We start from the raw sequence: 15,029 nt of genomic DNA, 5'->3' as shown, positions 1-15,029 counted from the left end.
CTGTTGCAAGGTGAACCTTCGCCCCAGTCTGAGGTCCTGAGCCCTCTGGAGCAGGTTTTCATCAAGGATCTCTCTGTACTTTGCTCCATTCATCTTTCCCTCGATCCTGACTGATGCTTGGCATTCAGGCCAAAGAGTAAAATCTTGGTTTCATCAGACCAGAGAATCTTGTTTCTCATCGTCTGAGACACCTGCCCTGAATGATGGGTCGCCACTGCTAATAGTGAGTGTGCAACTTTCCAACAATTTCCCCCACTCTTCCCTACCAGCGAGTCAAAACAATTTGGGCAAAGTTTGAGGATATTTTTCAATGAAAGTAAAGGACAGTAATGTTACGAGTAAAGTAGGAATCCCAGGTTTCAATAGGCGGTAAGATATTCATGTTTCAAGAAAGGATTGTATACATTTGGCCTGGCGAAGCGCTTTTATGTGCTGACTGAATGGAAGCTCATAATTAGACGTTTTTTACTCCGCTGGTCTCGGCTGGTCTCGGGAAGAAATTAGGAGTCCCCCTGTCCCACACCGAGACAAGACCGAGACACTCAATATGGGGTCTCGAGACAGGACTCGAGACCGGTGCTCGATTTTATACACCTGTCAGCAAGGGTGTGGCTGAAATAGCCGAATCCGCTAATTTAAAGGGGAGTCCACATACTTTTGTATATACAATGTATGTGAGAATGCTGTTCATTCGCTACAGTTCAGCATTCAACACTATTGTCAACACCAAGCTCAGGGTCATCTGCAACTGGATCCTGGACTTCCTGACGGGCAGACCACAGGCTGTGAGGGTTGGCAACACCTCCTCCACACTGACTCTTAACACAGCGGCCCCCCAGGGGTGTGTCCTCAGCCCTCTGCTGTACTCCCTGTTCACTCACGACTGCGTGGCTTTGCACGACACTAACTCCATCAACTCGATCCCACCGATGTCAACAACTACAGACCAGTATCCCTTCTTTCTTTTCTCTCCAAAACTTGAGCGTGCCGTCTATAGCCAACTCTCCTGCTATCTCTCTCAGAATGACCTTCTTGATCCAAACCAGTCAGGTTTCAAGACTGGTCATTTAACTGAGACTGCTCTTCTCTGTGTCATGGAGGCTCTCCACACTGCTAAAGCTAACTCTCTCTCCTCTGCTTTCATCCTTCTAGACCTATCTGCTGCCTTTGATACAGTGAACCATCAGATCCTCCTCTCCACCCTCTCCGAGTTGGGCATCTCCGGCGCGGCTCACTCTTGGATTGCGTCCTACCTGACAGGTCGCTCCTACCAGGTGGCGTGGCGAGAATCTGTCTCCGTACCACGTGCTCTCACCACTGGTGTCCCCCAGGGCTCAGTTCTAGGCCCTCTCCTATTCTCTCTATACACCAAGTCACTTGGCTCTGTCATATCCTCACATGGTCTCTCCTATCATTGCTACGCAGACAACACACAATTAATCTTCTCCTTTCCCCCTTCTGATAACCAGGTGGCGAATCGCATCTCTGCATGTCTGGCAGACATATCAGTCTGGATGTCGGATCACCACCTCAAGCTGAACCTCGGCAAGACGGAGCTGCTCTTCCTCCCAGGGAAGGACTGCCCGCTCCATGATCTCGCCATCACGGTTGACAACTCTGTTGTGTCCTCCTCCCAGAGTGCAAAGAACCTTGGTGTGACCCTGGACAACACCCTGTCGTTCTCTGCTAACATCAAGGCGGTGACCTAATCCTGTAGGTTCATGCTCTACAACATTCGCAGAGTACGACCCTACCTTACACAGGAAGCAGCACAAGTCCAAATCCAGGCACTTGTCATCTCCCGTCTGGATTACTGCAACTCGCTGTTGGCTGGGCTCCCTGCCTGTGCCATTAAACCCCTACAACTCATCCAGAATGATGCAGCCTGTCTGGTGTTCAACCTTCCCAAGTTCTCTCACGTCACCCCGCTCCTACGCACACTCCACTGGCTTCCAGTTGAAGCTCGCATCTGCTACAAGAACATGGTGCTTGCCTACGGAGCTGTGAGGGGAACGGCACCTCCTTACCTTCAGGCTCTGATCAGTCCCTACACCCAAACGAGGGCATTGCGTTCTTCCACCTCTGGCCTGCTGGTCCCCCTACCTCTGCGGAAGCACAGTTCCCGCTCAGCCCAGTCAAAACTGTTCACTGCTCTGGCACCCCAATGGTGGAACAAGCTCCCTCACGACGCCAGGACAGCGGAGTCACTGACCACCTTCCGGAGACACTTGAAACCCTACCTCTTTAAGGAATACCTGGGATAGTATAAAAGTAATCCTTCTACCCCCCCCCCCCCCACCCCACACCCACAAAAATTAAAATAAATACAAAATAATAAAAAATAATAATAATTAAAAAATGTATATAAAACAAATGAAAATTTTAAATATACCCTAAACATTCAAAATGTAATTGTTTTATATATATATATTGTTTTTTTAAATTATTTAAAATTATTTATAATTTTGTGGGTGTGGGGGTAGAAGGATTACTTTATACTATTCAGGTATTCCTTAAAGAGGTAGGGGTTTCAAGTGTCTCGGAAGGTGGTCAGTGACTCCGCTGTCCTGGCGTCGTGAGGGAGCTTGTTCCACCATTGGGGTGCCAAAGCAGTGAACAGTTTTTACTGGGCTGAGCGGGAACTGTGGTTGTCCCACTGCCTATCATAAGGTGAATGCACCAATTTGTAAGTCGCTCTGGATAAGAGCGTCTGCTAAATGACGTAAATGTAAATGTAATCAAGTTCACTGACGACACGCTGACTACGGTTATAGGCCTGACAACCATCAATGACGAGTCAGCCTATAGGGAGGAGGCAAGTGAACTGGCATTGTGGTGCCAGGACAGCAACCTCTCCCTCAACATCAGCAAAACAAAGGAGTTGATTGTTGACTTCAGGAAGCAGAGGACGGTATATGCCCCGATCCACATCAACAGGACTGGAAGTAGAGAGAGTCAGCAGTTTTAAGTTTCCCTGCGTCCACATCACTGAGGACTTGACATGGACCAACAACACCACCACTGTTGTCAAGAGGGCGCAACAGCACCTCTACTTCCTAAGCCGGTTGAAGAAATTCGACATGCCACCCCATGTCCTCTCCAAATACAACCGCTGCACCATCGAGAGCGTCCAGACCGGTTGCATCATGGCCTGGAGCAGGTGGTGAAGACGGCCCAGTACATCACTGGGACCGTGCTCGCCCCCATCCAGGACATCTACTCGAAACGGTGCCTGAGATAGTCCCGCAGCATCATCAAGGACCACACACACCCCAGCCACGAGCTGTTCACTCCCTTACCGTCTGGCAGACAGTATCGGAGCATGAGGTCTGATACCAACAGGCTCAGAGACACTTTCTATCTACAAGCCATCAGACCGCTGAACACTTGAACTGGACTGACCACCTGCATTGACTTTCCGCACCTTAAATGGATACTTTGGGATTTTGGCAATGAGGAGCTTTATCTACTTCCCACGAGTTCATCTGACTCTAAGGAAGTAGATAAAGGGCTTCATTGCCAAAATCCCAAAGTATCCCTTTAACACACATGGACTCACTCATGCACACACACACACACACACATCACAACTGCTGCTACCAGACTCGTATGTATTATTGCTAAATACTGCAAAATTTTAACACTTCCCACCCAATCCCCCCTTCCCTAAAACACATGTAAATAATGCATAATAAACTATTCAGCAATAAAGGTTAAAGGCTAACAAAATGAACCAACAAAATTCCCCCAAAATGAGGTATTGACTGTATGTCTCTTTAGTGTGAACTACCGGTTGTCTCTGAACCAGTCAACACCTAAATGGTAGTCCTATGGGATTATCATGACGATGACCTTTGACTCCTACAGCGGAATACTGTATACTGCTCCAGTATAATCCAATAGTGTCTCCTCTCCCCTTTAGAGGGTCTGCCTGACTGAACAAACATGATAATACCACCTGTACTGGAAATAACAGGGTTTTCGGACCTTGTTTCCCCCGACTGGACTACAAGGGCCCTTTTAAACGAACAAATTATGTGAAGTAAATCTGCCTTTCTTCCACGCCAGAATGACACTTTTCTGTGCTATGAGATCTTGTGGTTGTTTGACCTTTGATCTTTGTTTTTAATCCAATAGAGTGTCTCCTCTCCCGCAGGGTCCGAGCTTAGTGAACACATGATAATTCCACCTTTAACTAACCTTGTTGTCCCTAATCTACAGCACCCAGAACCCAATCTCGATTAGAGAGTCTGTCACAGAGATACCATGTTTCCCCCAACTGGAGCCTAAGCCTTGGATGGTGTGTGTGTATGCATGTGTGTGTATGCATGCGTGCGCTCTATGTGTGGGTGTGTGTATGAGCGTCTGTGTGTGTGTACTGGATGTGTCTGTGTTCGAGAGAGAGAGAGAGAGAGAGCATTAGCACCTCTGTCTGTGTGTGGACATGACATAAATCCTAAGGTGAATCGTCGGGGGGCCAGGCTTCCCTGGCTGGCTGCGGTTTCTAAGAAGACACTTTACATCCCTCCCACATCCCTAACGATTGTCTCATAGCAACCTTTTACTGCGGTAAAGTGGCCCTAAGCAACCCTTTTCTTCAGTAAAGCGAACCTAAAAGCCGTTCCATCCGCTGTCTGGTCGGAATGGAAGATGGCGGAAGCAGATGTTTTGTTTGAAACTGATGGCGTGTCGAGTGGATATGATAGTGAGGAGAAATGGATTCCAGTGGAGAATACAAAAGGGAACAAGAGAAGTAAAGTTGTTGTGGAATCTAGTCAATCCAACCATCGTTCTGATTATTTTCTTAGTTGGAGTGAAGGTTTTGGACCGATGGAGTTACCTGGGAGATCTGTTTGACGTCTCGATGAAAATCTTAGATGCGTTGGATGAGGTTGCGTCAGTGTGTATAATAAGAAGTGGGCTTGTTTGTGTGTCAGAGGAGCAGAAAGAGGTTTGCAAAGATATCGGATTGGAATGTGTCGTGTGGGGAGCTGCGAAGCAGGGTGCCTATCAAGGGGGTTGTCTCTGGAGTGGCGCTAGAAGCGAGTGCAAAGGATGTAACTGAAGAAATAGAACCAGTGGTTGGTGCATGCCGACTGACCCGTATGGTGGAAGGAGTGAGGAAGCCCATTGCATCCATGCTTTTGTTCATTGAAGAAGAGTCTCTCCCTGCACACGTATATTTAGGTTATGTGAGATAGCCTTCGTGCCTAAAACACATGCAGTATGATGAATGTAAACTATTTGGTCATGTGTCAAGTGTATGTAGACGGGAGGAATATCATATGCCAGCTGAGGCGAAATGCTGCAATTGTGGTGGCGAATATGCAACCAAATTCCTGAAGTGCCCTTTTATGGTGAAGGAGACAGAGGTGGCAAGGATAAGGGCTGTCCAGTGTGCCTCCTAGGCGGAGAAAGTGAGAAGAGTGAAAGTAACGTTGAACAAACCATAGTAGTTTGATTAGAGACACCAGTAAATGTTCCTGGCCAACAGGATCCTGACATGTTGCATGTTAAAAAGGTGGACTTTGTATCGTTTATTGCATTGGTTATAAACTGCACAACACAAATAAAGAGGAAATCTGAGAAAATAGGCATCGTTGTGAGTGCGGCAGAATTATTTTGGGGACTCAGGGATTTTACAGCAGAGGCACTACAAGGAATCCTGTCAACGAATGTTCCATCCTCACAGGCCCCTGAGCCTGTGTAGGGATGTCATTTGAACAATGACTGAAGGAGTGGGATGCGGTTTTGGATGTATTTGATTTATGTATTGTATATGATGTTGTTTTTTCCCCCTCTTTCCCGCAAATATTTTTTTTTTTCTCGTTCACTACCCGTACAGTAGGTGGAGGCATGCACCTAGAAACGTTTGTTTGCAGACCGTCATAAAACCAGGGAAGAAGAACACTGGTCGGAACCAGTCGTTCCTGGACAGGTTACTCTCTAGGCTAGACTAGCTCCATCCAGCTGTCCCTCCCCTGGCTGCATGGCTCATTCCAAACACACACTGACACACACAGACACACACTCTCGGACACTGATACATTCCCACACAGGGTGGATTGAGTGGATTTGGGTAGATTGGGTGGATTTGGGTGGATTTGGGGTGGACTGGGTGGATTTGGGGTGGATTTGGGTGGATTGGGTGGATTTGGGTGGATTTGGGGTGGACTGGGTGGATTTGGGGTGGATTTGGGTGGATTGGGTGGATTTGGGGTGGATTTGGGTGGATTGGGTGGATTTGGGGTGGATTGGGTGGATTGGCTAGATTGGGTGGATTGGGGTGGATTGGGTGAATTTGGGCTGGATTGGGTCAGGCCGGTGTGGGCTCAGTGGGCTGACAGGAGAAGAGAGGGTTGGGGTGAGCCAGCCAGTGGGGTGGGTTTGTGGGGTTCCTGCCCCAGCCCAGACCGCCCCAGACCAGTTAGTTGTGCTGTCTGTGCAGGGTTTTTGTTCCCGCCTGACAGGCACCCACTGTAATTAACTCCCTGGATCACTCTGTATGCTCACTCTCACAGACAAAGAGAGGGAGCGGGATGGAGGGAGGGAGGGAGGGAGGGAGGGGGGGGGGGGAGATCGGGAGGGGAGGGAGGGAGAGAGAGAGAGGGGGAGGGAGTTAGGGAGGGGGGAGGGTGGGCTAGAGAGAGAGGTGTGAGGGGGAGAGAATATGGCACGCACACACACAAATCCAACCATCTGTGTGTGTGTGTGTGTGTGTGTGTGTGTGTGTGTGTGTGTGTGTGTGCATTAGCCACACTGCCACTCTCTGGGAGTCATGCCATGTTAATCCTCTATTTGGCTCATCAGTCTCTAACTCTCTCTCCCTCCCTCCATCCCTCTCCCTCCCTCCATCCCTCCCCCTCTCTCCCTCCCTCTCTCTTATTGTAAACAGTTTTCATAAGGTGGAATGGGCCTAGAGTATGTTTTCAAATCCAAGATCAAGAACACTGCTTTCATTACTTGAGATAAGGGGCAAAGCAGAATACATACAATCATAGTAATACTGCCTTTATGGAAACAGACTACTTTTACTGCCTTAGTAAGTCTCTGGTCGAGGATGTCTGGCTTTCCTAAGTGCTTAGGTATGGGCTGGCTGCTGCTGGCTGCCTTTGATGGTGTGACCAGTTGGAGTGTTAAGTGATCTAAACCAGAGCGATCGGTCGGCTGGTGGGACTGATTTACGGTAAGAGCAGGGCTGGTGGTTATAGTCCTACAAGCAGTCTAGTGGTAACACCTGATGTGATTTACGGTAAGAGCAGGGCTGGTGGTTATAGTCCTACAAGCAGTCTAGTGGTAACACCTGATGTGATTTACGGTAAGAGCAGGGCTGGTGGTTATAGTCCTACAAGCAGTCTAGTGGTAACACCTGATGTGATTTACGGTAAGAGCAGGGCTGGTGGTTATAGTCCTACAAGCAGTCTAGTGGTAACACCTGATGTGATTTACGGTAAGAGCAGGGCTGGTGGTTATAGTCCTACAAGCAGTCTAGTGGTAACACCTGATGTGATTTACGGTAAGAGCAGGGCTGGTGGTTATAGTCCTACAAGCAGTCTAGTGGTAACACCTGATGTGATTTACGGTAAGAGCAGGGCTGGTGGTTATAGTCCTACAAGCAGTCTAGTGGTAACACCTGATGTGATTTACGGTAAGAGCAGGGCTGGTAGTTATAGTCCTACAAGCAGTCTAGTGGTAACACCTGATGTGATTTACGGTAAGAGCAGGGCTGGTGGTTATAGTCCTACAAGCAGTCTAGTGGTAACACCTGATGTGATTTACGGTAAGAGCAGGGCTGGTAATTTTAGTCCTACAAGCAGTCTAGTGGTAACACCTGATGTGATTTACGGTAAGAGCAGTAGGGACAGAGCTGAAAGGCGGAGGGATACGGAGGTGGTTAGTCCTACAAACAGTGGTGCAGAGCCATGTGGTCTAGTGGTCTAATGGTAACACACCCAGCTCCTAGCACACATAATACATCTGTATGTCGCCCCAGGAGATGGGACATCAGTCCTTCCTACAGAGTCTCCCCTCCTCATTTATCTCCTCCTCTACTTCAATACTGTCTGAATATAACATAAAAAAGATTTGAAAAAGCAGTGCTGTTATTATACAGGGGAATCTTGCTAAAGGCTGGAGGGGAACAATGGAGGTGGTTAGCCTTATAAGCAGTGCTGTAACACAATTCCATTTCAATTCTTCCAATTCAGGAAGTAAACTGAAATTCCAATTCCCAACAAATGTGCCTCATTACTTTTCAATTAAGAAAATTGAAATGGAATTGACCCCACCTACACCCTGTGTCCCAAATGACACCCTGTTCCCTACATAGTTCACTACTTTTGACCAGATCCCTATGGGCCCTGGTCAAAAGTAGTGCACTACACAGGCAATAGGGTGCCATTTGAGAGAGAGAGAGATTGGACACATCAGCTGTGTAGCATTAGCTCCGAAGCCAACACATGACTGACCAGTGTAGACTAGCCTACTAGCATTTCCACACAAAGACATCAGACAAATCAGCTGGCGAATCACACAGCTTCTCTTTTGTGACCGCAAACAGTACGTTTATTTTCCTTATTTTTTCAAGTGTCTCCTGCCAGTTGAGCCCACACCGTATGACGTCATTGGCTGTTGTTCCCTGTTGCTCTACAGTGTCAGTAAATCACGAGTTGCTCCGTAAGGGTACAATCCCACATTTAGCTTGTCACGCTTTCACGTCTTCAGGGTCAATAAATGACAGTTAAGAGAGTCCACCAATGGGGAGGGACATTCTCTAAAGCGACTACTGGTTCCTCTTTGTCACGACTTCCACCGTCGCCATCCGGCTTGCCCTGCTCCACGTCCTCCTGGCCGTCCCCGAGGCCAGGGTCGGCACGCTGCTGGAGCTGCGCGTCAAGGGGGGGGTACTGTCACGACTTCCGCCAAGGCTGCCTCCCCTCCTTGTTCGGACAGGCTTCGGCGTTCGTCGTCACCAGCTTACTAGCCACTGCCGCTCCATATATCATCATTCCATTTGTCTTGTCTTGTCAATTACACACACCTGGTTCATATCCCCTCATTAATCTGTGTATAAGTGTTCCCTCTGCCCCCTTGTCCTTGTGGGTGATTGTTTTATGTGAGTTGAGTGTAGCTCGGGTGAGCTCCTCGTACCTTGTATTGCCGGGGTAGATTGTTCCCCTGTGCCTGTATTTTGTTGTCGCTATCCAGCGCAACTGTGTACGACAGAATAAACTCTGTATTCCCGTGTAGCTCAGTTGGTAGAGCATGGCGCTTGCAACGCCAGGGTTGTGGGTTCGATTCCCACGGGGGGCCAGTATGAAAAATGTATGCACTCACTAACTGTAAGTCGCTCTGGATAAGAGCGTCTGCTAAATGACTAAAATGTAAATTTACCCTCCTGCGCCTGACTCTTTTACTACACACATCCCTTTCATTCTCTTGTTCTGTTCATTCATCTTAATCTCAACCTCTTGGTGAGGTTTGTTCTAATTATGGCTATAGTTCCTCTTTCACTACCTGGACACACCCCCTTTTCTTCACTCTACCCTTCTTGTCCAATTGTTTATTGTTCTATGTTAATCTTATCCTTCATCTATAGGGTTAAGCTTCATTGATCCTTTTGTGTTGGTTGTCACAGCTCAGCAACATACACAAAAGCATTGGCCTCTGCAACACAATACTTTTCCAATAGCTAGGCTAAACATCAGTGCCTTAGGGGAACATGTCACAGCATATGTCATATATATATATATATATACAGTGGGGAAAAAAAGTATTTAGTCAGCCACCAATTGTGCAAGTTCTCCCACTTAAAAAGATGAGAGAGGCCTGTAATTTTCATCATAGGTACACGTCAACTATGACAGACAAAATGAGAAAAAAAATCCAGAAAATCACATTGTAGGATTTTTAATGAATTTATTTGCACATTATGGTGGAAAATAAGTATTTGGTCAATAACAAAAGTTTCTCAATACTTTGTTATATACCCTTTGTTGGCAATGACACAGGTCAAACGTTTTCTGTAAGTCTTGACAAGGTTTTCACACACTGTTTCTGGTATTTTGGCCCATTCCTCCATGCAGATCTTCTCTAGAGCAGTGATGTTTTGGGGCTGTCGCTGGGCAACACGGACTTTCAACTCCCTCCAAAGATTTTCTATGGGGTTGACATCTGGAGACTGGCTAGGCCACTCCAGGACCTTGAAATGCTTCTTACGAAGCCACTCCTTCGTTGCCCGGGCGGTGTGTTTGGGATCATTGTCATGCTGAAAGACCCAGCCACGTTTCATCTTCAATGCCCTTGCTGATGGAAGGAGGTTTTCACTCAAAATCTCACGATACATGGCCCCCTTCATTCTTTCCTTTACACGGATCAGTCGTCCTGGTCCCTTTGCAGAAAAACAGCCCCAAAGCATGATGTTTCCACCCCCATGCTTCACAGTAGGTATGGTGTTCTTTGGATGCAACTCAGCATTCTTTGTCCTCCAAACACGACGAGTTGAGTTTTTACCAAAAAGTTCTATTTTGGTTTCATCTGACCATATGACATTCTCCCAATCCTCTTCTGGATCATCCAAAGCACTCTAGCAAACTTCAGACGGGCCTGGACATGTACTGGCTTAAGCAGGGGGACATGTCTGCCACTGCAGGATTTGAGTCCATGGTGGCGTAGTGTGTTACTGATGGTAGGCTTTGTTACTTTGGTCCCAGCTCTCTGCAGGTCATTCACTAGGTCCCCCCGTGTGGTTCTGGGATTTTTTCTCACCATTCTTGTGATCATTTTGACCTCACGGGGTGAGATCTTGCGTGGAGCCCCAGATCGAGGGAGATTATCAGTGGTCTTGCATGTCTTCCATTTCCAAATAATTGCTCCCACAGTTGATTTATTCAAACCAAGCTGCTTACCTATTGCAGATTCAGTCTTCCCAGCCTGGTGCAGGTCTACAATTTTGTTTCTGGTGTCCTTTGACAGCTCTTTGGTCTTGGCCATAGTGGAGTTTGGAGTGTGACTGTTTGAGGTTGTGGACAGGTGTCTTTTATACTGATAACAAGTTCAAACAGGTGCCATTAATACAGGTAACGAGTGGAGGACAGAGGAGCCTCTTAAAGAAGAAGTTACAGGTCTGTGAGAGCCAGAAATCTTGCTTGTTTGTACGTGACCAAATACTTATTTTCCACCATAATTTGCCAATAAATTCATAAAAAATCCTACAATGTGATTTTCTGGATTTTTTTTTCTCAATTTGTCTGTCATAGTTGACGTGTACCTATGATGAAAATTACAGGCCTCTCTCATCTTTTAAGTGGGAGAACTTGCACAATTGGTGGCTGACTAAATACTTTTTTCCCCCACTATATATATATATATATATATATATATATATGACATATGCTGTGATAATGAATAGTAGTAATATAGAATAGCATAGAATATAATACAGTACAATATATAATTGTAATGCAGTAGGAATAAATACTACAATCTTAGAAGAAAATGTTCCAAAAGGGTTCTTCGGCTGTCCCCATAGGAGAACACTTTTTGGTTCCAGGTAGAACCCTTTTGGAACCATCTGTGGAAAGGGTTCTACATGGAACCGAAAAGGGTTCTACCTGGAACCAAAACAGTTCTATCTGGAACCAAAAAGGGTTCTTCAAGGGTTCTTAAAAGGGTTCTCCTATGGGTACAGCTGAAAAACACGTTTAGGTTTTAGATAGCACCTTTTTTTCTAAGTGTAATGAATATCAGGCAACATTGTTATTGATGGACAATGAATGAATCACGCGTCATCTATGGATTTCATAGAAAGTTCAGGCATGTGAGGGTGACTGTCTCGCTGCAGTCTGCACATTCAACCTGTAACGTTTCAAATCTAGTGCATTTTCTTTTTCACAGGGAATGTACCTACTACCCTATCATCATGCATTATTCATGTGTTCCTGAGTGCAGCAAAAGTACATCTTCTTCCACCCCCCCTCTCCGTCTCCAATGTGCTGCAGTGAGTCTGAGTCTCAGTCTGATTAGCAAGCAGACAACAGGCTGAGACGATCTCAGGGAGGAGAGAAGCTCCTGAGAATGTGTGTTTGTGTTTGTGTGGAGGTCCTGGGAAGATTTCAACTGACTTTAAGTCATACATTATGGTGTGTGTAATTCAATACAAAACTAATAGCTATAGATTTTCCCAACAGACCAGTAAAATCAACACAATATATTGTTGCCATTGATCGGTATTACCTCCCTACACCTTCCATGTCATTACCTCTAGAGACCACTCACACATACTTAAACAGACACTGTTGTCATAAACCAGAAATCAAACCGTGGCCTGCATAAAACTGAGCCGAGCCAAACCAAGCTGTACGGAGCTGGCCTGGTTACGCATCCACCATACTTGCTGGAGCCGTGCTGAAAAGAACATATCCAAGGCAGTACAGTTTGTTTGGGGTCGGCACAATAGTCTGAAAAGTGTCTAGACTCTAGAGAACTAGAGAGTACGAGTATTGTTCTTACCTGTAGTTCGCACCAGGCCACCTCCACCCAGGTCTCAGTGTCCAGGCCTTTGTAAACGGTCTTAAAGGCTCCCCTCCCCAGCTCAATGTCAAACTTCAGAAACCTCCCCCCCGGCGAGGTGGCCACGGCCTTCATCTCTGCCTCCTCCTCCTGCTCCCTGTCCCTCTCCTTCCCCGTCTGGGCAGGGGTGGAGGAGGGGGTGTCCTTGGCCCCGGCGTCCTGGGTGGTGCTGGGGCTGGATGGGTCGTTGTGAGCCGTGTCATGTCCCAGGGCTGCGGAAACTGAGGCGGCGGTGGCGGTAGGGGCCTGGGCCCCGCTGAGGGTGAAGACTGAGTCCAGGTGGGGGGCGGAGTGGGAGACCGCTGCGGGGTCTGCCGCCACCTCGTCCTCCTCCTCGCAGATCTCCACACTCTTCCTGAAGAAACGCTTCTCTCTCCTCAGCCTTGGTCCGTGACCTCCTGACCCTGAAGCCACCACGGTCGCAGCCGTGGATGAGGGTGTGGAGAGAGACATAGGTCTAAACGGAGGAATCTCCTCTTCCTTAACGTCTGTGTCCTCCATCTCTCCTCGCCCTCCTCTGCTTCCGCCTCCTCTTGGTCCTTCTCCTGTCTCCCTTCCCTCGGCGGCTCTCCTCTCTTGGGTCTGGGAGGAGGGGAAGTCAGAGGGGGTGCTGTGCGTCCTTTCCCTCCTGCCGCTCTCCTGCTCCTGCTCCGTCTCCTCCTCCCGTGCTCCATCAGGTTTCTCTGAGGAGTCCTCTGTCCCCGTGGGTTCTCCAGGGTCCGTCGCCATGGGGATGCGCCTCCTCCTGCTCCCCGTCCTCTCCTCCTCCGACCCTCTGGTTCTCCTTCAGTCCCCGTCTCTCCTCTCTTTCTGTGGTCCTCTTCTTACCCACCTTCTAGGTTCTCTGGCTGCTGTTCTTCCAGTGTTGCTGGTGACTACGGGGCTGGGCCCTACCACTAGAGACTCCCTCCCTCCTTCTCTAACCTTTCTTTAGAGTCTTTACAGAGACATAAAGAGGACAAGCAGCACAGTGCTTATTTTCTCCGCTCCGACCTAGCGTTCTGTCCTTACCTTCCTTCTCTTCATCTCCTGAAGAGCCTTTCCTGTGCACCTTACCGAGGGGACTAAACTCAATACACACCTCAGTAAAGCCTCACCTCAGCCAACCTTACTATAAACACACACTGAGGCAGAGGAGAGTATTTCAAGTCTCTGGGAAAGAGAGGGAAGCTGAGGGAAGCTGGGGCCTCTTCCTCCTCTTCTAGATAATCATCACCTTCAAAGTCTTAAGGTGAATCTCCTCAGGTAAATCCTGTGAAGAAAACAAACAAACAAATACATTAGTATTCAGCAGGCTAGTATAGCGAGATACTAATAACTTTCCACTGTACAAGTCATATTCAAATAATTCCTTTCCAAGAAGAACACCAGTTTCAGTTTGATGTTTGAGATTGTTTTAGTTTGATGTTCTGGGTTTGATGGTGAGGTCAGTGGGGACTGCACAGAGGGAGGATCTGAGTATAATCAAAGTTCTTAGCTAAATCCTGGGACTATATTCCTTTCCACAGTCAGTCCTCTCTGTCAAAGGATGCCCGCTCACAGTGTGTAAAATCATATCAAATCAAATAGTTCTTATTAATGGGGAAATGTTCATACACTCCTCTAGGGGATGGTTTCCTCATTTTGAATGTAACTGATTCCTAATAGGACACTTGAAACACTGCCTAGCTAGTACCAATTTATGGTGTTACTCCCAGCCATTTCCCCAGTGTCTATTCCAACTCAAGTGTTGATTGCCTTCTACAAAAGGGACTAAAACAGGGAATCTTCTGCAATGGGTTTTCTATTTCTGCAATTTGTTTCGTAGCTAGTAGCAAACCGACTGGTCCTTTCAATTTCAACCCTCATAAGTCTGCTGAAGAAATTCTCCAGTAATAGGATGCTGGCTAACGCAGATGGCATGTTTCATGTTTCCAGTGTTTTGGGGTAAATTATGAAGACTGTCAGGTGATTAATTCATTTGGATTGGGTGGCGTAAGAACAGGCCATGTCAGAACAGGCCATGCCACAAGCTGCCCATGTATGGTGTTTTGAGATAATGTAGGCCTACTCTGAGGAAAGGAACCATTAAAATCTGTTAATCACAAACCCTGATGACAGCTTAGTCTTTGTTATGGGCTGGTTCAACTAAGCAAAGTTTTCCACAGCCCAGCACCCCTAAAAAGTGTTGTGCATTTGACTTTATAGATTAGTTAAACTAAGAAATCCGTCATAGAATAATATCTTGCATAGTTTTGCTTTGAGTTTTACAGCTTGTCATCAATCAGAATTTAGTGAGTGTGTTGCAACTTTAGTTGTGTTCGGTGGAGACCATTAGTCAACACAGCGGTGCTAAATCCTGTTCTGATTATTACAAATTGATGATGCAGTACTATGGACCATTTATTCCTTCAATATTCATTCATGAGCAGAGGGTTGCACCCCAAATGGCACCCTATTCCCTATATAGTGCACTACTT

At 47.1% G+C, this 15,029-nt stretch overlaps 1 protein-coding gene across 1 annotated transcript in view; it reads right to left on the bottom strand.

The window, feature by feature from the left end:
* Positions 1-13,816, bottom strand: part of LOC121538310 (serine/threonine-protein kinase WNK1) — a 69,849-nt gene extending 56,033 nt beyond the window's left edge. The window contains exon 1 of the mRNA XM_045206936.1: positions 12,511-13,816. Coding sequence (XP_045062871.1) covers positions 12,511-13,299 — 789 coding nt within the window. The 5' untranslated portion in view covers positions 13,300-13,816. The remainder of the gene's footprint in view (positions 1-12,510) is intronic.
* Between the last annotated feature and the right edge of the window lie 1,213 nt (positions 13,817-15,029).

The sequence above is a fragment of the Coregonus clupeaformis genome, chromosome 24 (assembly GCF_020615455.1).
Source record: "Coregonus clupeaformis isolate EN_2021a chromosome 24, ASM2061545v1, whole genome shotgun sequence".
Classification (NCBI taxonomy): domain Eukaryota; kingdom Metazoa; phylum Chordata; class Actinopteri; order Salmoniformes; family Salmonidae; genus Coregonus; species Coregonus clupeaformis.
This window is presented reverse-complemented; position numbering and strand designations above follow the sequence as displayed.